General features: G+C 42.1%; 1 protein-coding gene and 1 long non-coding RNA gene across 2 annotated transcripts in view; both read right to left on the bottom strand.

Moving 5' to 3' along the window:
• Positions 1-3,516: 3,516 nt before the first annotated feature.
• Positions 3,517-24,076, bottom strand: part of loxl2b (lysyl oxidase-like 2b) — a 43,321-nt gene continuing 22,761 nt past the window's right edge. Inside the window, exons 5-14 of the mRNA XM_061037340.1 lie at positions 22,113-22,329; positions 18,186-18,369; positions 15,354-15,505; positions 14,475-14,642; positions 10,787-10,952; positions 10,135-10,375; positions 8,481-8,596; positions 7,176-7,312; positions 6,959-7,070; positions 3,517-5,572 (exon numbers count right to left, since the gene is read on the bottom strand). Coding sequence (XP_060893323.1) covers positions 5,502-5,572; positions 6,959-7,070; positions 7,176-7,312; positions 8,481-8,596; positions 10,135-10,375; positions 10,787-10,952; positions 14,475-14,642; positions 15,354-15,505; positions 18,186-18,369; positions 22,113-22,329 — 1,564 coding nt within the window. The 3' untranslated portion in view covers positions 3,517-5,501. The remainder of the gene's footprint in view (positions 5,573-6,958; positions 7,071-7,175; positions 7,313-8,480; positions 8,597-10,134; positions 10,376-10,786; positions 10,953-14,474; positions 14,643-15,353; positions 15,506-18,185; positions 18,370-22,112; positions 22,330-24,076) is intronic.
• On the bottom strand, positions 12,118-13,959 carry LOC132973754 (uncharacterized). The gene is made up of 2 exons (XR_009673070.1): positions 13,853-13,959; positions 12,118-13,207 (listed from the first exon to the last, which is right to left on the bottom strand). It is a non-coding gene; the product is annotated as an uncharacterized LOC132973754 (long non-coding RNA).

A 24,076-nucleotide genomic window follows, 5' to 3' on the forward strand; every position in this document is an offset into this window, starting at 1 on the left:
CTGTCTGAGAGTTTGTTAAAGTGAAATGAGACATTCAGAGATGCAGCAGTGTCCTTCTTTTACATCACTGAGACTACAGAGAGACACTGAGGACGATTATGTACGGGGAGCCTGAAGGGACAAAATAGCACAATGAATGCATTTATTTCAGACCTTAATTAATTGCAATCAACTAGCCAATGCTGACAGTCCAAGAAAAAAAGCTTTTCTTGGTTATACAGGGATTTGTGTGAAGTCTGATAAATAGCCTGCAGAGAGGTATTGGCACGACGTGGGCTGTCTCTGAAGAATACTCGTTTGAAAAGTCTGTGGAGGAGACTGACCGAAGCTTTCCAGACAGACTTTTTTTCTTCTCTCTTCAACTCGCTTCAGGACAGAGGCTTGAAACATTATGGCTAGATAAGAGGTAAAGTGATTAATGTAGACACATTATGCTCCCCCTTTTTTTAAACCTGACATCAGGGGCTCAATGCATTGACTGTTTGAGGAAGAAGGGCGGAGCCATCATGCAGTCACCCATCAATTGGAACCAGATGTGACCCAATTTGTTTAAGAGGGAGGATGCACATTGCTTTGACTCCATCCTGATTCACAGGCTGCTGTGCCATTGATTTTACTCTGATTTGCACATCATGGTTCATTGATGAAGATTTGAAAGCTGTTGAGCCAATAAATCAATTGAGATCATTTACCAAGCTGGTTTCTTTGATTTAGACTTTTTTGCAACACGTTTACTCTCCCCCTGCTGGCCACTGAAAATGGTAAATGGACTTGAGCTCACGCCAAGTTGCTCCCACTGCCTTGTCTAGAATGTATATGAATGAATGAGTTATTACTGATGGACACTTTACCTCTGCCATCAGTGTGAGTGGGTAGGAGTGACCTGCTGTGTTAAGTGCTTTGAGTAGCAGTAGTAGTAATTTATTGAGTAGGAGCAGTAGTCAGAAGACTAGAAAAGAACTATACAGGCTGAAGTCCATTTATCCATTTACCATTTACTACCTGAGTGATTGATTTAATTACAGAAAAAGAGAACTAAGGCGCTTATAAACACAACAGTTACAGCTTAAACGGTACTGTTGATGCACGTATAGCAGCCATGTTGGACTGTAACTCGGACTACTGAAGGTTCTCCGAGTTTCCAAGTCAGAATTCAGACCTCAGGGGGGCGTTCCTGTTGATGTATCGGACCAGCAACTATGTATTGGCCAGACATTTTTATCCTGCGATCGCCGCACACCATGGACAGTTTGGCTCGTCGAGATCTCTGTGCATGTCATCAAACTGCTTCATTATGCTTCCTGTTCAGTATTATGAATGTGTTGAACTACTCATCATATAGCATCTAACTCTGTTGCTTTGTCTGCCACTTCTGTGTCGTTCCTTTAACATTATGTCTTGCCTCCTGAGGCCTTCCTCCTGTCAGACGGGGATAGTCTGCAAGAGATGTGTGGGAGTGACTAACTCGGGAAGATTTCAGGGGCAGGCAGACAGTCTGAAACGTGGGTGCACGTGTGAAAACGGCTTATGTACTTTCTGTGTGAAAGCAGAAATTACAAGAGATAAATTGTCCTGTAAATCAACTGGGCGGGGTCCCCTCACTGAAGACCTTGTGTGATTAAGCTCAGTGTTTGCTGTATCAAACAGATTCCCCAAACTGAGATGTCCCCGGCATCATTCCAACACCCACAGCTAGTGTACTCCTACAGACAAACAAGCACTAGTTTAAAGACCACAGAAAGATTTGAGGAATTTTATTGCTTTAGCTTTAAATTACTGCACTTATGACAATTGCAATTCATCATCTTTATAGAGAGGTCGTAAATCACCTTTATTGTAAACATCTATCTTCTTCCAGTGGGCTTTGAAATGCGATACGTCTGTGGCTCGGATGGATGGGGAAACAATGAAAGGCTTGGTATGTAGATGCACCACTCCTATTGTTTTTAGTGTGGCAGATTGGTCTCACAGCTGTGGTTACTTTCCACGCCCACGTGTTGGTCTCTTCTCACAGTGAAGGCACATGAAGAATAGGTGGATAAGAAACTCTGTATACTACCTGTAAGTGTGAAAGCGAATATCTGCCGATGCCTTCTGTGGCTCAAGCAGGGTAGTTGGTATAGTATTTATGTTAGTATGGACGTCAGTACCCTGTGATGGTGAACGATCCTTTTGAGAATGAATTCAGAGGTTGTAATCAGCTGTAAACGGTGAACTGTTGCCGGTTTCGCTCAATGCACACACCTAGCAAAAATGACCCTGAGTAAAATTTCATGAATATGCATCCATGAGCAGTGTTTCCAAATCTTAGTCTGATTTTGTTTTACTTAACAAAAGCCACAAAAGATCTGTGATGCAACATTTCACAGCCCTTTTGAATGGGATAAAAATCATTGCTGTCTTCGGTGGTAAGACATTTCAAATGTTTTAGGTTTTAGAATGAGAATTTCTTTGGCAATTTTCTGGCCTATGTTTCCTCTAAACCAGGTGTTCCCAATCTTTTCAACTGGTGACCCCCAAAACAAGGTCAGAGACTGGGGAGACTGGGACACCCCAACTGTCCCTGGAGATGGTTATATGTAAAATGCTTTAACCATCTCCAGGGACAGCCACGCTCTAATAGGCCTATCCAAAGACTGGCAACACAAAATAATACAATAGCCTAAAAGCAGAATACAAGTGATATCTATGTATAGACTTTAGCCCTGACTCAAGTCCCTGTGTGTACCAGATCTGGAAATTGGTCTGGTAGCCGGAGAGGTTCCAGTTCACTTCCTAAGCCTCCCCACCAGCTCAGGAGCGCTCGCTGTGGGCTGCCCACTCACCCTGACATCTCTCCATTAGAGGTCCACTCTCCTTCAGCAGCAGAAGTCAAACTCTCGAGTAGATGGAGCTCCCCCAGGTGATCTGGCACTACTACCATACAACGATTATTTCTTCCACAAGTAGTGAAGCTCAGTCTGACTAGTGCACATAGTCACAAATTTAAAAGCAGTGTTAAAGCCTTTTAACACTTTTACCTGGAAAGTATGTCAAAGATATTTGATGCATTTTGATGTATCAACAACTATTATTTATAGTTTAGGTCAAATCACAACAAAAGGAAACATTTGACAGGAAGACGCGGCTGCTCCATAACTCAGATCTTTATTATGGCTCAACACGTAAAGCACACAGTTTATTACACTTAGTTCAAGTATACAGTTAGTATACATAATGTCCAACATGTACTACACCCTCAGAAAACAGAGGACCAGTTTGATAGCACCATTATACACAGTAGAACAAACACATTATTGAGCAGATTTGCTTTCATTTCCACTGAAAAAAGCTGTAAAAAAAACCAAAACAATGACAGGAAGTGTTTCATGAGTTATCTTTTTAAAACTATGACAGAAGAAGAGATATCTGCAACTCTGTCCAATAAGACAGTGTATCCTAAGACTTTGGTTCAGTAACACATAAAACCAGTACTGCTTATCCTATAAGAGTCACTGTTTAGACGTTTCCTTAGGGCTGCATTATTCAGAGTGAGACATCAGGAGTGCTTAGCTGACATCAGAGCTGACACCTCAAGCTTTGGTAACTTTATTTGACATGCAGAGGTCAGACAGCACTAATTTAATAACAGCTGTGTTTTTGAGCTCTGAACTGTGCTAAATCTGATCAGCCATTTTGCCTTTTCCCCTGGAAATCCCTCTCTTGGTTCTCTGTAAATACTATGGATTAGAATATTAGAATCTAAAATTCTTAGTCTCATCAACAAAATCTGAATCTGACTCTAAACTCAGTCAGGCAACATAATATCTTGCAGAACTCGAAGTTCCTTCATCCAAACTAGAAAAATGCGCTTACAGGATGCAGATTTATGTGAGGTATGGAAACTAATATGGGAGGAAGAACTTTTTAATTATTCAATTATCATATGGGACTATTTTCCAGTTTGGTCCTGGGAGGCAGAGGCCCACTCTACTTTTAAGATTTAGCTTAAAACCTTGCTTTTTAATGTAGCTTATAGTTAGGGCTAGCTCAGGCTTACCTTGGACCAGCTCCTGCTTATGCTGCTATAGGCTCGGACTGTTGGAGGACTTGATGCACTAAACTTCACTTTCCCCCCCTTCCCTCTTGGTCTATTCACACCCATTTGTTCATGTCCATGCATTATTCTAACTTTGTGTTGTCCCAAGAGTTTGAGCTCAAATGGAAATAAAGGTGGGAACCACTGCTCTAAGGGATAGTGTGTGGACTATTGTAGCTGCCTGGTGAGCCAACGACAAACATGCTAGTCACCCAAGCTGCTGTCAGTCACAGCTCCAGGAAATCTTTTTTTTTCTCCACTATCGTTCTGATGACTTCCCTTCTGGCATTTTGTTCACAATTTAACACAGATTCCTTCAGTGAAAAGTATTATGAAAGAGGAGAAAACTTGAGAAAAGAGCAAAATTGCATTGTCAGTCATACAGCGGCCGTTTTGATGGTTGTCATAGAGACAACACGCATGTGCAGCGCTTATATTCTGGAGCACTTCGTCCAAACACTACTGAGTGCACAGCCAGTGCTTCTCTGCCCAGATAAAAATGCCAGGTGGACATGTGGCCTTATTGGTCAGTAAGCTAACTCAGTAACTCATTAGCCTAGCTAGCTAGGTTCCTTGCTGGAAAATCCTATGACATTTTTACACAAGACATTTATGTATGTAACAAACCCCTGTCACATTACTGTTTACTACTGTTCATACAGTTAATACTCCAACAGAGGTCATTGGTGAATTGGTGAATCACAACAAATAAGTTATGGTAACTTCCCTTTGGCCTCTCCAGGTCTCCGTCCCCTCAGTGGTCAGCACAGTCACAACAGAAAGTCATTAGTGAATCCACAAATCAAACAAACGTTTCTCTTTGGAAATATTTAACAAAGGCATTTGAGGCTGCATCAAGGTTGTCCATGTTGGTAGACATTGGCCAAGGTAGAATTAGTGTTACACAAACAAAAAATATGTTAACATATAAAGTCTAGAAGCTGAAAATGATTTCAAACAATAAAAGAAAAAACTCTCCATCATCACTGTAGGTAAAAATGTTGCAAGTTTACATCAAAGGGGTGTACCAATCTCAACTCATTGTGCAAAAAAAAAACATTCCACTTTTCAACAGATTAATGTCACGATCATTCAGAGACAAGTAACAGAGTACAAGGGAGAACATCGCGGCCCTTTTGGCCTCAGAGAGGGAGCTGTGAAGGTTTTTTTTGTGGCTGTAGCTGCCTCTGTTTGGAAAGAAAAGTGCAGTACAAATATTCTCTCTCCTGATGGGAAAAGTGGGTGACGGGTCAAAGAAAACTGCTGGATGGATGAAGAAGAAGAAGAAGAAGAAGAAGAAGAAAATGAAACTATGGTTTGATCAGGGCAGGGATGAGACGTTGGTGGGCTTCAGATGGCGCCCCTGCTTGGAGAAGTGATGGTTGGGTAATGGTCACCCGATGCCTCTACAGTTGCCTCGCTCTTACCTGTGAGCCACCTGGTTGTTGAGGAGGCCGGGGAATGTCTGTTCACTTTCAGTGCTTAATGAACCACCTAGCAGAGACAGACAGAGTGAAACAACAGTTTCAAACCACTGATGCAAGATTTCTGCCCAGCAAAGGTATCAGACCAGTTATCAGTGTTAGTATAAGAGAGTAGTGCCCGACCGATATGGAATTTTTTGGGGCCCATACCGATATAGATATTGGGGAGAGAAAAAAAATCTGATACCGATATATATGGCCGATATCTTTCTTAGATCTGTAGAGATAGATAAAGACAAACACATTTATTGTGTTCATCCCTCAAATGCAGTTATCACACGCTTGTGGCAAAGATAAATAATGAAGACAAGATGGTCACTCATCTGGAAAGTAACTGTGCATCCCCGCTCAACACTCTGGAGAGTTATGATGCTTTTTATAATCCATATGGCGCCCTCTGCTGGTGAAAGAGAACTACTAGTGTAATACAATGATACTCTAATGAAATGCTTTTTGACTGGTTAATAAATCTAGTAATATCGGAACATATCTGAAATAAATTATCCGATACCGATAGTTTTTGGATACACTAATATCGGCCGATATTATTGGCTGGCTCAATAAATCGGTCAGGCTCTAATAGAGAGATAACAATTCAGAAGTTTATTCTATAAAGAGCCTCATTGATCTTACCTTCAGTACTGAAACATATTTAAAACTCAAGGAAAGAAGGTCTATACTTTTTTACACTATGTCCTTTACTGCAATACTACACTATTTTTGGACTGGAGCCCCCTCAGATTTTTTATAATCTGAATCTTTTATTGGTGTTAGAAAACCATGTTACCACAATGTATGCGACTTATTGTTACCAGTTTTAGTAGATCATATAACAAAGAGTGAGGTATATCTGCTCTTCTGTAAAATGTCTTGCGATAACATCTGTTATGAATTAGAGCTTAATAAATATTGATTGATTGATTGATTGATTGATTGGTAATACAGTAATTGATTTCCACATCCTTCCCCATTTGATGCCCTATAAAGTATAACATTTAAAAAAAAAAAAAAAGCAGGTGATCGAATTCAACTCAACATTAACGAACATTAACACAGTGGTTCCCAAGGTAGGGGCGGAACCCCCTGGGGGGTCGCAAGACACTGTTAGGGGGGTCGTGAGATTCCTTCCAAAAACATACAAAAATGGAAGATGGTTTAAAATGGTATATTTTACCCATTATTGTGAAAATACCTAGAAAAAAGGAAGTTTCTTACAATAAAAACAAAAATAATATGATGTTGTTTGGGCTATTATTCGGTGTTCTAATGCCAGTTGTTGGATAACCCTTACAGTGTGCTTGGCTTTGTGCAACGTTAAATGTTTTAACCATCTCCAGGGACAATGGGAGTCCCAAGTCTCCAGCACTGTTATATCACCGTCAGATCTAGTTCTTACCATTGTGGCAGCTGTACATCCATACACGATGGCCATCATATCGACATCTGCATTTCAGGATGTTGTTGGTGTAGTCTGACTCGGGTACGTCGTAGTTTGGGTTAATTATTATCTGTGAGAGGGGTTAAAGGAAATATTCAGGAGCATGAAAAGCCATTACTGAAGGCTACTTTTTGTTTTAATAGGAAACTCAAAGACTCATGATGGGACACGATACCTGAAAAATGTAATCTCCAGGTTTGATATCCGTTATGTCGATCCACTGGCAGTCGATGTCATGCCTGTAGGTATCCCAGCAGCCCACAGTGATACCCTGGTCTCCAAAGTTGGCGCATTCATACCTCTTTTCAATACCTGCAATTAAGAATGACAAGATGGGAAATCATAAAACACTAAAGCTGACCGCACACTGGACGTTTTTCAAATGTTAACTGATTTTTAAAACGTGGGAGGAGAGAGGAGACATGAGGAGAGTTTCGGCCAATTTTAAATTCTATAATCCTCTGAACGCACACACTAGAGGACAGACCAAGAGACCACACACCAGCAGCTTGTAGCAACGATTTCAGAGACACGAGATCTCACAGAAACTCACATGATCAAACGTGAATTCAGGAGAAAAAAAAAACAATACGGAGGACAATGGATGTCGTCAGCTGGCTGTCCTGCTGTGGGTTTCATTTTGTAGCGAAAAACAGAAAATGCGAAAAACAATACGGATGAAATCCTGGCTAAGCAGACGGATTATGTGCGGCTTTATGCAGTTTGGTGACGCTTCCATGTCTGCTCACTCTCATTGGCTGCTTCGGAGGCAGTCCAACCAGCAATAGTGATATTTACGATTCCAGCTCGATGGTGAGCAGTGAAATTATCCTATTGACACCACACACTTGTGGATTCTTTGGACAAAAAAATCTAATACGACAAGCCTCGAATCAGGCTCACACACGATCGTTACAGGGAGCAAACCTGACCCAATGACGGGCATTAAATCGTCTCTGTGTGGCTAGCTTTAAGCTGCATGAATTTACAGTTTGCCTAATTGGGAGAAGCTGTACAAACTGGAAACACAACATTCATACTTGAAAGTTGTCATGGTGGCTTTTTTACACTCTCTGAAGACACAAAACAACAACAACTGTTTTTGTCTACCTGATAAATAAAAAATGTATACGCTTATTTACGGCAAATTCAGTTTCGCAAAATGTGACATGCAACACACTTCAATCATCCACTGTGTATGATTAAATGTACCGCAACGATCACACATTCATTGAAACAATTTTATCTGTATTTTGAATTGCTTGATGAGTTCATTGAACACTTTGAAATGCCGTTATGTGAATGGGAATGTCGAAACCATCGGCTGAATAATGTCCGAATTGGTCAGATCTGAAGCTAACTGCATTGTCAGATGATACTCCTCTGTGGGTTTATCGGCTTTAGAGTCTCGTTGTTGTCTGACTGACATCTTCCACAAACACAGAGGTTGAAGAAAGAATCCTGTTGTAGTCCTCCTCACCTTCATCACACTCAGAGTCCTCCAAGCAAAAGCTGGCTTTGTGTCCTTCTGCCACTTTGGTTCCATTCAGGCTGAACAGGTCGTAGATAGTGAACACCTCCATGCTGTGGTAATGCCTGTACACACAAACACATAGTTGTGGTTTTAAAGCCAAAGCCGGGCTACAAATTAAACACAAAAGTTTAAGAAAGTCATTATTGCCGTCTCTGCCAAACAGAGCGGCAGGAAAAGATAATCACACATTGGCCCCTGTGATCCACAACATTACTTTTAAACAGCTTTAAACTTTCCTGTGTGAAGTCGTTCATATCCGAGATGACAAAGGGTTTGACTTGTTGAAAGCCGGTAGCTGTCTGAAGCTGCAGAAAGTGTTCCACCATGAAACCACAAAAATGTGGGACTTTCTCAGCACTTAGACTGTGATCTGAAAGCTTACACTAACAAAGTCAATTACAGGGCGGCAGGACTTGTTGAAAGAGAAACTGTTTGAGAAAGAAGACACGCTGTAGTCTGAGTCATCTCTCCTTCCTTAAATTAAGTCTAATTTAAAATATAAACTCTGACTAATAATGTATCCTCATATAACGTGCCCAACTGATTGAAACACAACGTGCTGCACTCAACAGTTCACACTCAGTCATTGAAAGAGTTCTCCACTAAATGTTTACAAAAGACTTTTGTCATACTGAGTCATACTTCTGGAACAGGCTGCACGGTGATGCAGTAGTTAGCGCTGTTGCCTCACAGCGACAAGATCCTGGGTTAGAGTCCCCGTCTGACAAGCCTTTATGTGTGCATGCATGGGTTCACTCCGGCTGCCTCCCACAGTCCAACAACATGCTCGTTTGGTTAACTGGTGACTCTAAATGTTCTGTAGGTGTGAATGTGAGTGTGGCTGGTCGTCTGTCTCTCTCTCCAGATAGAAGTGAGTGTACCCGACCTAAAAAGCCTCTGCATGTTTCTAATAAGCTCCACGGGCAGAAACGTGATCAAACTAGGATCAATATTGGAGAAGCTTTTGAAAAATGGAGAGAGGTTAGAACACAGAAAGGTTTACAGACCCATACAGAGCTGGATAAACACTGAAGCTTCAGAGTCCACCACATGGTGACCTGTGTGAGCATCGACTCTAGAGAGGAGGGAGCAGGGGGAGACACCTCTCTATGATGTTTTAAATTTGGACTGCAGTACCCATTTTAAACACTAGATGTCAGAGTTACATATTGCTCCTTTAAACGTGTTTTTCTGCCTCGTCACTGTCAGAGTCCGTCGACTAATTTATTTTCTATTCATCATTCTTAACAAAACACTGCAGATTATTTACTTCATGTGCCATCTTTAGTTTTGTCTCTGTCATAGCAAACCCTTTTTAGATCTCTTCACCGCTTTCACCACCATTTAAGTCACTTGTGCTTTTTTTCCCACACAGTAAACAGACCGCCATGAAGGCTCCAGGACTTCTCTCTTTTTGAAGTCCAATTAGTCATCCAGAGTGGTTAGAGGGGCATCCCCAACAGGCTGTTCATCCTAACAATAGTTGAGTAAGAGCTCTGCATAATTGGCCAATTAGAATGAATTCTTTGACATACCTGTGAATTAAATAGTTACATTTTAGTATCCAATCCAGAACCCTGGAACCCCCTGTAACACTTACCTGTGACAGTCGTGCCACACCCAGTCATGTCTGCCGGCTTTGGGCCTGAAATCAGACTGCCCATTGTTGTGGATCTGAGAGGAGAAGCGCAGCAGGCGCCGGTAGGAGTTGGCTGGCACCTCGCTGGAGGTCGACGACAGACAGTTCTCCTCGTACGCACACTGCAGCATGAACATGGGCCTGTCCTCCATGTAGGTGGTCTGCTCCACCACCTGTGGGTTCAGCACCAGGTCAGGAGCCGCTGTGGACGGGGCCGATCAGAGACGAGCACGGGGAAAACAGACAAGAGATAAAAACATATTTAGATACGTGGAAAAAAATGGCTCCCTCTCATTTTCCAAACATACCTAAAAACACGCGTCACATAAATGAGGGGTTTCTGCTCTGAGCACTCCTATGATTCAAGAGTGATGTTAGAGCTCCGTTTAGAAAACTTTCCACCAACGCAGAGCTTTTCAAGAGGCTGGAAAACACTGAGATTTGTTGGAATAAAACTCAATGGGAAGCAAAAACATTAAAGACGCTACAGCAATACTTAAAGTGCAAATATCAGTTTATCATGGATGACAATGCCATGAATCTTTAAGGGTCTAGAGAGGCTCATGTTAGTGGGGTACCATTATCTCATCAGTAATGAACATGTGTGTCTTACTCTCAGAGCAGGAGACGCCAGCAGCGTTGCGTCCACCTCCTTTCGGGCAGTTGAGGTGGACTCCGTGGTGCAGACAATGAGACAGAGACATCTCGGTGCCAGAGCAACGGACTCCACTCATCGCCACAGCATCCGCACTCACCTCTCCTGGCCAGTACCAAGTCTCCTGTTTCAAAGACATGAGCACCATTCACAGTCCATACGCCATCAACCTCTGCTCTGAATCCAGTCGATTCCACATGAATAATAAACTGTAGAGTCTTTCCATGCTTGAATATGATGCAGCTTTAAATATCTCACACATGCAGATGTATGTTTACAGACCTGAGGAGGACTTTACTCTACAGTTTGGAAATGACTTCATGTTATGTATGTGTGTACATCTGTGAGCACTGTAGGCAGATTTAAAATAACCGATTGCATAAAGTCCTAACTACTATAAATCACGTCTGAGTGACACTGAGGGCCTGATCCACAAAAGAAGAGCCGGCTCTCTCGACCTCTGCAAGTCTTTAAAAGGCCTAGACCAGTGGTTCTCAAACTATGGTATGCGTACCACCGGTGGTACGTGGGCTCCCTGTGGTGGTACGCAAAGAAATCTCCACAATACAAAAAAAAACCTGTTCAGCATAAAACAAATTTTTTTTTATTTTTGTCATACTCTTATCTGTCTTGTATCTATTGAGTTGTATTTAAATCAAATGTGTTTTCCCCTCTAAATTAATCTAGTTTTTGCAACAAACAACTTTAATCTTCTCAATTTATGCTCGCGCACAGTTGAGTCGAGTTTTGAAAAGTTCCACTCGATATTCCGTTATAGTTCAGTCCTGAAACAACAGCAAGCAGCTGTAGGTCTACATTAACAGATATTCTGTTATTTATTGGAGTTCAGTACAATCGGCAGCAAGCAGCTGTACATAACGGAGCCAGGAGAAGCTTCACTTTTTGATGCATGTACGGACAGTCGCTCCCCCTCCCTCTCTCTCTCTCTCTTTCTCTCTCTCTCTCTCTCTTGCTCTGAAGCTGATGTGATTCTGCTCTCTTTTGCTGTCTTAACACTCCGCAGGAGTCGAGAGGGATTTAAAAATTTTTTTTTTTTAAGTTTTGCTATGTTGAACGCAGAGACTTATAATACAGAGGCTCTGGTTGCACGGAGCCTGCGGAGCGCGCTCCTGCACTCTCTTGCGCGCTCTCTCTCTCTCCCCCACTCCCTCTCGCTCTCTCTCTCCCCCACTCCCTCTCTCTCTCTCTCTCCCCCACTCCCTCTCACTCTCTCTCTCCCCCACTCCCTCTCACTCTCTCAGGCGCGCAGCAATTTTTATGAATATGAAAAATTAAATGAGAACAGGTCGGAAATATACTTGGGCCCAGGTATCGTCTATTAGTGGGAAACACTGGAGATTAAATATTCTCAAACAGGTTGTTGGTATAAAGTTGTCATTTTTATTGTGCTGCACTTTTTTTTGATTTGGGTAAATGTCAGAGTTGTGTTAGTTTAAGTGTCAGTTCTAGCGCTAGCCCTTAGTAGGCCTATAGTGTGGCTGCCAACAGTCAATAATAAATAACCTCCTGCGTAAAATGTGTGTAGAAATAGGCCTACAGTGTATTTTAAGATCTACCATAATGGTGGTACTTGGAGAGCCAAATATTTTCGGAGGTGGTACGCAGTCTAAAAAGTTTGAGAACCACTGGCCTAGAAGATCACAGAGGATGCTGTACAACTCAACTCCTTTCCATGAATATTATTTTGAAACACAATACTGAAACAATCCATCATATTAGTTTAGCAGGATGTCTTCCCTACACTGAATTGAGTCTCTGCCACTCTCCTCTCACACACCACTGACAAACACATGATTAGCTGACCTGTGCTCAGTGCTGCCCTCCAGTGGGCAAGACAAAACTTCCACTTAAGACTGACTACAGAGATCACCTGGTAAGTAAAAATAAAGCCAAATAAACTTTAAACACAAAATGAACACATTTAAATGAACCAGTAAAAACACTTTCTAAACATGTTTTTAAACTTCTGCTTGTCCTGATTTTAACAAAACAATGTGCAGAGGACACAAGTCGCTGTTTGCTTCAATATTCATTGAACGTCATTAGTTTGTAGATTGGACCTTGAGACAGAACCATTCAACAGAGCTATTAGATGGTGAAATCATTTCTTAGTCGATTCCCCCTTCAATATTTGACTGTGATGAAACCGTGCAGCTGTACCAACACTGCTGTGAATAAAGGTAATTCTCCACTTGGACCACCAGAGGGCGCCCCCTTTCTATCATAATGTGTTCTTGAAGTGAGTGATCTTTAATCAAAGGGATGACAAGACTGAGAATATTGAATTGGCTATGTTCTGTCCTAATGTGAAATTAAATTGCCAGATGAATGATAATACCAACACAGTGCTGTGACACACTCTGAGCCTGAGATACAAAAGATTATGGAGCTTGTGTGATCACTAAACTTGTGCAGATGAGCCAAAAATACATCTTCTAATTGACATGAAAAGGCAAAGGGTTAACTGCCCCCGTGACTGCCCTGCAAAGACCGTATCTGTGCCCCGGTGCTGTAGTGCTGTATTTAAATGAGAACATTTTGCCTTTTATTTGGGGCAAAACCGCCTCATTGAGCCTCATTGCAAATGTCCAATTCACACACACAGGTGAGCCGTGAGCAGTCAGGGTGAGAAATGATCACCTGCTGAGAGTTTGTGGTTACTGTGCAGCAGTATTTATCAGAGATCTTCAGACTCTCCAGGGATCATGAAATTAATTCTTCCTCTGTATGACCTCAAAATAAATCATCTGTACATAATGTCTGTAATTGGCAGCGCAGATGGCCAAGTGGTTAGGTTTCACCCCATGTGCGGAGGCCCGGGTTCAAGTCTGACCTCTCGCTCCTTTCCCGCATGTCATTCCTAACTCTCTCTCTCCTGTTTCTCACTCTGTCCACTATCCTATCAAATACAAACATATATATCTGTAAATAATATAACTTTAACATGTCTATGCCATGACTGTCAGTGGCTCAACCCGGCAGATACAGGCACACTTCCTCCACATGTGAGGAGATGGTCTGGGCTGTGAGGCAGGATGTGAGTGTTTCATTATGTACAGTAGGAGTTGGCCTTGCTGGCTGTCCAGAGAGAAGCTTAGTTTGAAAGAAAAACCGCAGAGAACATTTTTTTAATACACTGGAACACGTGTCCTCTATCCTCCTAGCTCGAGAGGGGCAGCGCTTCCCTCCACAATCAGTCGCAAAACAAAGCAAACAGCACAGAGCAGTTAATATAATAATCTAACCTGCTTTACTGTCTTGGAAATAAGATTAAGTGTGACACAAAGAGTCTAAGAGCAGATCTTTACAGCAGATTAGATTCAAAGTGTCCAGTTTAAAATGAGCTGAAGCTGTTAATTGCTCTTAATTTAACGTAATTGACTATTTTAGGCAATCTCAATGTAAAGACAAAAACAAAATCAAAAGTTTTGATGGTTATTAACTTATCCTGTGGGAACACCTGTGTTCAGATTTGTATGTTCTAAGTTTTATAGTTCTATGGGAACTTTATCACATCATTGGTCCGTACCATTTTCTTTCTATTAACTTTATATTTTGACTCTGTGATGATCACCACAAACCCAAACAGGCTAATTTGTACACCAAACCATCTATGCCCCGTTACCTGGTAAGCATTGCTGGCAAAGCCCAGGCCCAGCTGTCTGCAGACCACCATGGCCTCCATGGTCCCCCAGCCTTCACTGCACACCGTCCCCCACACCAGAGAGCCGTTCTTCTGCACCAGCACCTCCACGCGGCCCTCAAAGGGGTTTCGGCCTCCACTTAGACGCAGCTGAGGGCGTGAAATCATTTAAGAAGCACCAGTTTAAAGACTGATTTCACACCTTCCTCTCACATCATGAATGTATGTGTCTTTGGTTTAACATTTATTCATTAAGAGTCTCAAACTGAAAAAAACATGTAGCTTAGATAACAGCCACAAAGAGCCATAAAGAGGCCATTACATAAAGACAATGAAGAACTGTATGATCTTTGAAAAGCCCTAAAGTTAGAAGACATGGTACACAAACAGGGTACATTCAAACAGGTATGCTGAGAAAAACAATAGATAGAACAGTAGGGAGTGTGTAGAAGTATTATTCCATTTAAAGGACAATCTACACATTATTTGTATTATTTAGAGCTGATGTGTAAAATAAGCACAGATCTGCTGATACTAGAATTGGCTGAATCAGTCTTTCATATTTCTGTGCTGAGAACCGGCTGTAACGTCGGTCTCAGTCTGCTCTGGCTTCTCAATGGCCCATACATGTCAGCTGATCGCAGATACAGACCCTGATTGGTCAAAACAAGACGTGCAGAGTCCGTATAGCAATATGATACTATTTCATTAAAACTTTCACTTCAATCTTCACGGATCACCTCTGTTTTTTGGGGGATTTGAACCGGACAGTCTCTGAAAATACACTGATCTTGTCAGTGGGATAGAAAACCCTTGGATAGAGGCGCTGGAACCGCAGTTTGAAACAAAGCTAAGACTCACCGACTCCTGGAAGCCCATGGCAGGAACATTACACCTGACAGCTGCATCCTCCTCGTGACTGCAGCCAAGAGCCTCCTTATTGAAGAGACACTCTGTGATGGACTTTTCAAATCCAGAGCACTCCACTTCATTCATGTGCACAGGGCCCATACCTGACAAATACAGACAGAAGGAAATGTCATCATCTGCTTCACACAGAAACTGTCAAGACGTCTGTGATGTGTCCTGATTTCAGGAAGTATGACTTATTGCTGAGAGTTAGACGAGGAGACTCGTAGCATGCCTGTACGTCTTATGAAGCTGGAATCAAAGTAGCTTAGCTTAGCATAAGAGGGACGAGGACGAGGCTTCAGATGACTTCTTAACGGGCTTCTTAAAACAGCTCTGATTAATGTCTCACAGAGAGCGCTTTAATGCATTAAGATCTGCTGGAAAATGTTTGATGATTAAGAGTAGTGTGCTATCAACATTTAGGTTTTTGTTCTTTCAATGAGGGGTGACATAAAAGCCACTCATGAGAAATCATGACGGAAAATCATTTTGGAAAAAGACCATTCCCCCCCGCTTTTTTTTAATAACATTTTCCACGTCTAATGTTCCTGGAATGTGCAGTCCTGTACAGCCCGCCTCTCTTTCCTGGGTTCACCATCCTGTATAGGATTATTTTTGCCAAGTTATTTATTAGTCATGCCTAGAGATGAAAAGTACATTTTCCATAGTGAAACCTAAAAGCAGGCAAGCAAGGAATGTGAAACACGTCATAACACCGACAGTACGCTGAGTGTGTAATTTAGAAGTGTGAGTGGCACATGTTAGTTGGGTGGGAGGTCGTGCTGTAAACCTCTCCATGCAGCTGGTTAAAGAGCCTGAGTCTGAGGAGGCAATAAAGTGAAAGTGCTCAGAGTCAGGTGTCCCCTTAAAAAAAGTCAATAAAAGGAGAGCTGGTTGTCCTGTGGGCCGATCCCCAACGCTCAGGAAGCACAAGCTTTGCCTCTGTCAGGGCTCTCATCTGTCGTTGGACGAGGCCTTAATCTAACACAGAAGCTCTTTTCAGACTGCGCCGTTACTAAGCTCAGCTGTCATCACGTCTTTGTACATTATTATTAATTCAGCTATCGCGTAATTTTGGTGTCCCAGTCTGAGAATTCACATTGTGTTTTGGAGTTAGGGAAGCACGGCACAGCAGGAGCTGCATGTACACACAGTCAGACATGCACACACACACACACACACACACACACACACACACACACACACACACACACACACACACACACACACACACACACACACACACACACACACACACACACACACACACACACACACACAGCGCTCCCTCGCCTCTGTAAAGCCACTTGTTCTACCTCTGAAGACGGTACAGAGGGGGGATCGATTAGTCACAGGGGTGTAAATATTGTGGCTTGAAACAGTCTGAACAGGACTATTGTCTCCAAATGTAGAGAAATAAACCAAAACTAGCTTTTCTTTTGGAATTTAACCATTTAAGAGTAAAACAATCTATCCAGGTATAGCAGACACATTTTAAACCATCAATGTTGTTCCCATCAATACCAGCAGGAGGCAGCTCTTCTTGGCAACATAAAACATTGAGAAACCCATTACAAAGCTGTTTTCACATCTGGGCTCCTGAAAATATCCAGATAGTTTCAGTAGGACTGCTCCGGAGGGTCTCCTGACCTGACTGTTCACATATGCTCCTCATAGTGGGAGACTTTCCCTGTCAGACAGGAGGGGGGCGGGGGGTCTCCAGAGGTAAGAGGTGACATAAAAGAAAGACGCAGAAGTAGCAGATGAAGCAACAGAGTTCACTTATACGACGCTATAATGAGAATATTTGCCTTTATATCAATGCTATGTTTAGTTTAGCAGAATCACAATATGAACAAAAGAGTGGAGAACAGAAAACTTAATGCAGCCATTTAATTACGTGCACAGAGATTGTAGCAGTCGCATGTATACACTGTATGCACCGTGCAGCAGTCACAGTATATAAACGTCACTCCCCCCTCGCATTGGCTTTAGGTGAATTGTGGCCAAAATAAACCAACAATCACTTTCAAACATTTACCACATGGGACAAAACCTTTGAAAACAAAACAATTGCAACATGGAATGCGGCACAGTAATCATTTAATCTGGATCATCTTGTTTTTTTTATGATCGTGGGAAGACAAAATTGTACTTGAAATTGAAACACGATTAATTGCAGAGCCCTAGCTCAGTGGTGCACAGGAGTGATAAAAACCTTCACTGAAAAATCACAACTGAATAAAAACTGTGCTATGTGCTGATTTTTTTTACATACTTTATTAATTCCTGAGGGGAAATTCTGGTTGTACACTCTGTTAACTCGAGGCACACAAACAAAATACACACATGTACAAACAGGAGCTGTGGACGTGCATTAGTGGAGAGATGTCAGAGTAGGGCTGCAGCACAGGGAGTGCACCAGAGAGGTTGGGGGTTCAGCGCCTTGCTCAATAGCACCTCTGCAGTACTGAAGAAGTGACCTGGCACCTCTCCAGCTACCAGACCAACTTCAACATTTTGTCCACAACAGGACTTGAGCCGGCGACCCTCCGGTTCCAAACCCAAGTCCCTACAGACTGAGGTACTGCCACCCCAAATTAGTCACTCTAAAATGAATTCCCATGATGCAACTTCAGGTCTACTGCCTCTATAGTCCAGATTGTTTAGCTATTTCTTTAAGTCCATACCATCTTTTTCTCTATGCTTCATCCCTCTTCTGATACTGCACAATTAGCAGCTTGAAAGAGATTCAGTATACTTTATGTGAAAGCTGTTTACCTTGTCCAAGGCGACCGCCGGACAGAGCTTCTATTGCGGTACCGAAGCCCAGTTCCCGGCACACCACAGTGGCAGACAGCAGGCTCCAGTTGTCGTCACATATGGTGCCCCACTCTCCGTTTTTCAAAACCTCAACTCGGCCCTCACCTACGATGGTCCCTCCACGCAGACGAACCAGTGGTTGCTGAAGAGAGAAAAGAGCAGACAATGACATGATTGCAAATGTTCCACTTGTAGACCACATATTTAGGTCAGTTTGGAGGCTCAACTTTTCCTCCTCCTGTGATTAAAAGCTGAGGCAGCAGATGTGGTAGCTTCACGTTTGTGGAGCGTGATGTAAATGTGGTTCTCCCATTTCCTGATTAGACAAACTGGGAACTGTTGAATAAACAGGGTATCCTGACTTACTGCTATTAATATTTAAAAAGTCAAACCCAGACGTCCTGATGTGAGGGCTCTGCATTGCATCCTTACTCCTGATGAATTCATCCTCCACAGAGTGCGGACACGTAATCAGACAGTAAGAAGAAAGAAACATTGTAAGGAAAAAAGCCATCATTTTCTGTAATACCCCTCACATATTCTATGAGATATCACGCTTCTCTTAGGCCTAGTCCGCATGTAGGTAGGTATTTTTTTAAACATCTTTGTCCACATGAAAACACAAACATACAGCTGTCATGAGCACCCCAAGTCAAAAACGATGTCCTTGACATTCCAACATCTTCTCCCCATTCCTCTGCAACAACCATTTCATTTTGAAAGTTGTCCATTCAGGCGTCTCTGCTCGTTAACATAATGGGAGAGTAACTGTGTGTGTATGTGTAAGCAGTGGTGTAGTGGTGCCTGAAGAAGTGGGTATAATCTTAATTTTTCCCCTAATGATTTTTTTAGCGGGAATAAATGGCCTCTGTTACTAACAGTGACATAAGACTCCTCTTGCATATTACTGTAAATTAGTGCGCGTGACAGCCAATTAGAGACAGAGCAGGAAGAGTCATCCCTTCAACATCCTATGAATTTCAGCATCCCACTGAATATGGTCAATCAATTAAAGGTGTGAATCAGAGGAGATTTAGAAGTGGGTACACCCTATTGAGACTGAAAAACAAGTGGGTATACTACAAATACCCTGCACTACACCACTGTGTGTAAGCATGTAAAAAGTCCAGTTAGCAACGTTAGCACCAGCTAGTTTGGTGACGTCTACCATCGCACTAATCTCATGTAAACAAAAGTGACAGCGTCAAATAATCATGACAAACGAAGGAGTAACCGGTGCACAGCGTGACGTTACAAGAACAAAACTCAGTTTTCGCCGTCTACACATAAACACCTTAAACAGAGTTTCTGAAAACCTTCACCCTGGAAGGAGTTTTCCAAAAGGTGACCTAAATCTGGTTTAGGATCTAATACTTAGATCACAGACTTGCTGAGTGGGTCGTAACAGGGGTTCCCAAACATTTCAGCTCAACTGTGCTAGAGACTGGGTCCAAACTCCCACTTTGGGAACCTGGGTTGGAAGATTTCAGATGTGATGTAATACTTGTGACTTCCAGCCCAGCACTGTGCTCTGTAACATGAAAAGAGGGCACACAAACTTAAAAACCTTGTGCCATTTTGTTGATGTAGTCACAGAGAGAAAGTGATTTTCTAGTCTTCTGACTACTCACAGCGCTTTTTACACTGCAGGTCACACCTCCACATTCACACACTGATGGTAGAGGCTGCTGTGTAAAGTGACCACCAGTATCAGCCGCTCCAATCATACACATTCACATGCCACTGACGTAGAAGCGGGAGCAGCTTGGGGTTAAGCGTCAAAGGACACATTGAAAAGTGGCTGCAGGCACTTGGGTGTGACCTGAAGAGTAAAAGTGCTTTGAGTAGGTAGAAGTCCAGAAAAGGCTAAACAATGTCAAGTCAATTTGCATTTCTTTTTGACGTCCAAGTTTTCCTTCCTATCTCTGCGCCAAGAGTTTTTCTACATCATGTCATCTTTGAAGCCACACGATAATGACTCACTTTGAAGAGACATTTCCAGCAAATGTCATAAAGGGACACTCTGTACAGAACATACGTTGACAAGTGTTGACAATGTTTCTCTAACTAAAAGAAATCATAAGAGCCAGCTGAGCCATGAGCAGCTGTTTTTCTGAGATCAGTCTTTTTATCATCTGACTAAATGGACACATCCAGGGACTTTTGGAGGTCAGTCAGAGTTTAGGGTGCTGTTCAAGTCTGTGTTTATAAAGAGGTCATACTTAATGCTGCAGGTCATACTTGCTGTAGTGTCAGTATACATTTATAGTACAAACATTTAAACCTAAGACTCCAGCTGTGGCGGACTGGATTGGACTCTATATGTTAATCTGTCTGGCAGCATGATCAGAGCCTGACATCATTGGTTACTTTGATTGATTTGACTTTGAAGAAGCAACCTTCAAGTTGAACAACGACTGACTCTACCAACTGAGCCACAGCCGCCCCTTCAATTCTTTTTCATGCCTAAATAACTACTGAAGAAGCCCAAATCTAATTTATGGAGTACAATAGCCACATTTTCTTCAAAAGAATCAATCAGTGGTTGACTTCTAGGGTCAGAATACAGTTCTACAATTAATTTATAAAACGCTTTTATCCAAACCGACAAACATCAGAGAGTGAGTACAACACAAGCACGGATCTAGAGAGGAGAAACAACGTCAGAAAGTGCAAAAAAATAGCTATAATTTAAGTCAGATCGGACACACAGGTGCTGACAGGAAGTGACCAGAGGCAAAGTACAGTTTTTTTTTTAGTAAATTCAATATATCAAAAGCATTTAAAATCTAGAAACATTTGCTTGACCCAAATCAGTCAGGCATTAAGCAGGGTACTGCACTACTTTCAGTAAAAGAAACGCTATAGAGCTGCCGGTCAGTCCTCAATATTATTGCTGCCAGACCTGTCCTTTGCATTTGACACAGTTAACCATCGGATCCTCCTTTCCACGCTCTCTGAATTCGGCATCTCATGATCTTCCCTCTGCTGGTTCATATCCTACCTCTCCGGGTGATCTTTTAGAGTGTCTTGGAAGGGAGAAGTGTCCGGAGCGCACAATCTATCCAAAGGGGTGCCTCAAGGGTCAATGCTGGGTCCGCTTCTCTTCTCTATAAACACAAGCTCACTTGGTTCAATAATCCGCTCTCATGGCTTCATATACTGCTGCTATGCTGACGATACCCAGCTGTTCCTGTCATTACCACCAGACCACGTTACAGTATCGGCAAGAATTTGAGCATGTCTTGCTGATATCTCTAAACGCAACCTTCATCTTAACCTTCATCCAAGCCAGTCCCACTATGCCAGCACAGACCAAGATCAGACCTTACCTTTCAGAGCATGCTTCAGAGCTCCTGGTACAGGCTCTTGTGATATCACACATTGGCTATTGCAACTTCAGGCAGGCAGGTCTTTCTACATGCAAGATCAAACACCGGCAGATGATCCAAAACGCAGCAGTGTGACTAGTCCAGTCTTTAACCTACCCAAAAGAGCACGTCACTCCGCTGTTCATCTCTCTCCAATGGCTCCAAGTTATTGCTAACATCAAATTTAAAACTCTGCTGCTCGCTTACAAAGCAGCTCCTCCTTACCTAAACTCTATAATCCAGGTCTACACACCCTCCTGCCCACTACGCTCTGCCAATGAAGTGCGTCTGATCCAGCCTTCACAACAAGGCCTTAAGTCTCGAACTAGACTCCTGTCTGACTCTGATGCTCTGACAGGTAAGGTCTGATCTTCCCTGATGAATAGAAGAATAGTCCTGACGTTGATGACAGACATCCATTACTGTGACTATCAAGTACAGCTTCTTTCAGTATTTTGTCTACAGGTCATATTTGACCCACTACTTAACTAACAACAGTTCATTGGGTCTTTACCTCCTGTCGGAAGGCCTTCCTGAATCCTGTCATGGTTGTTGGGGCAAAGGCCCTACCCGGCACGCAGCTCACCACCACAGGCAGCCCTCCAGGACAGGTCGCATTGGACTTTGGTGATGTAGTCTGACCCAGCTTACAGCTGGACAAATGGGCTTCATTGCCAGTGCAGTTCACAGCATAGTCCCAGTATGTTGGCTTTTTCCGACGTGCAAACATCCTGGACAGAGAAAAAGAAAAGGATATTGATTAACTCTTTTGGCGAATGAGATGTAATTCATCTCATACCTACATGGAGCAAAAGTTTTTTATTTTTCAAAAACTTTGTAAACCCTGGGAATGGATTTACAAAAGGCTTTTTTTGTTTTTTGTTACCTGAGCCTTTCGAGGCTCTGCAGCATTACAGCATTACTTTGCAAACATGGATGCATGACAACTTGTTAGACCACTATAATAAGTAGTTAAAAATTTATTAGAGTACGAACCCTTAATTGTGTGATTTAAGGAGAAAACTCGAATTCATAAACTTGCTCAAGTGCAATTCAGCAAGAGTCTGAACTTGCAATTAAATTAGGGCCCGACCGATATGAGATTTTTTGGGCCTGATACCGATATCCATATTGGGGAGAAAAAATATTAGATACCGATTTATCGGCTGATATCTTTCTTAGATCTATTTTTGATCTGTAGAGATAGAAATATATATACACATGTAATAGTGTTGATCCTTTAAATGCAGTTATCAATCACTTTTGGAAAAGATACATACTGTAATGTAGATAAGATGGTCACTCAACTGGAAAGTAACTGCTCATGTACGTGCATCACCACTTGACACTCTGGAGAGTGATGATACTTGTTGTAATCCATATAGCGCCCTCTGCTGGTTAAAGAGAACTGCTATTGTAATACAATGAAACTCAAATGAAATGCTATTTGACTTGTGAATAAATCTAGTAATATCGGCGCATATCTGAGATAAAATTAGCCGATACCTTTAGATGTCATCAGCCTGCCCATAAATCGGTCAGGCTCTAATCTGTATCTCCTACCTGAGGGCAGAAGCTCAAACTCACAAAAGACAGGCTGTTGAGGACTCTGTAAGATATATTCGAGCCTTAGCTGCAGCTCTCTTTTTCCAAGTTTTTTGTCCTATGTAGTCTTTTCCATATATTGTTATGATTTGCAGTAATCGACAAAATAACACATAAACACAGATAAAGAGGGATTGATGGGTTGTTATAATCAGTGTAGCACAATCTGCTGGTGAACGAGATCTGCTAGTGTAAAACAATAAAACTGAAATTACATGCTGTTAGACTGTTGAATAAATCTAGTACTATCGGCCCATATCCGCGATACAATTTGCCAATACCGATAGTCACTGGTTTATATATCGGCCAGCCGATACTATCGGTCGGGCTCTAAATTAAATATCTGGATAAAATACCCTAGAAGCACATGAAATTATCTTGAAATTAATACATCTATTGAGATTTGATGGGGATTGTGTGATTTAAAGATAATGTCAATGAAGTTAGCATACTGTGTAATTAAACCAAATGTGAAAGCTTAGCTAACAGCTGGAGGGTTTATTACCTCATGAACTCAAATAAACTTTGGTTAAAAACATTCTTAGCCCAGTTGGGGTGCTTATGTCATCCTCTCCACTTGTAAGTGAGCCAGATTCATGAATTTAATGAGCTTCTTTTGTAGAATGGGTACACATGTCTGAGATGTGTGTTTAAGAAATGGATTAAAGTAAGGATGGGCTATATTTGTTTTCATTTTAAACCTTGGGAGAGGTAAGCTTCTAGTCTGGAAGCTTCGAAGAGCTAAAGTCCTGGCCGGAGGACTTGCTCTGCTATCTCCTCCTTTAATTCAATATAAACACAGCTGTGATACTGGAAATGCTGCAATGACTGAATAAACAGTTTGTCCAGCATGGGGCTGTGAAAGTGGATCGC

Source organism: Labrus mixtus, chromosome 5 (genome assembly GCF_963584025.1).
Source record: "Labrus mixtus chromosome 5, fLabMix1.1, whole genome shotgun sequence".
NCBI lineage: Eukaryota > Metazoa > Chordata > Actinopteri > Labriformes > Labridae > Labrus > Labrus mixtus.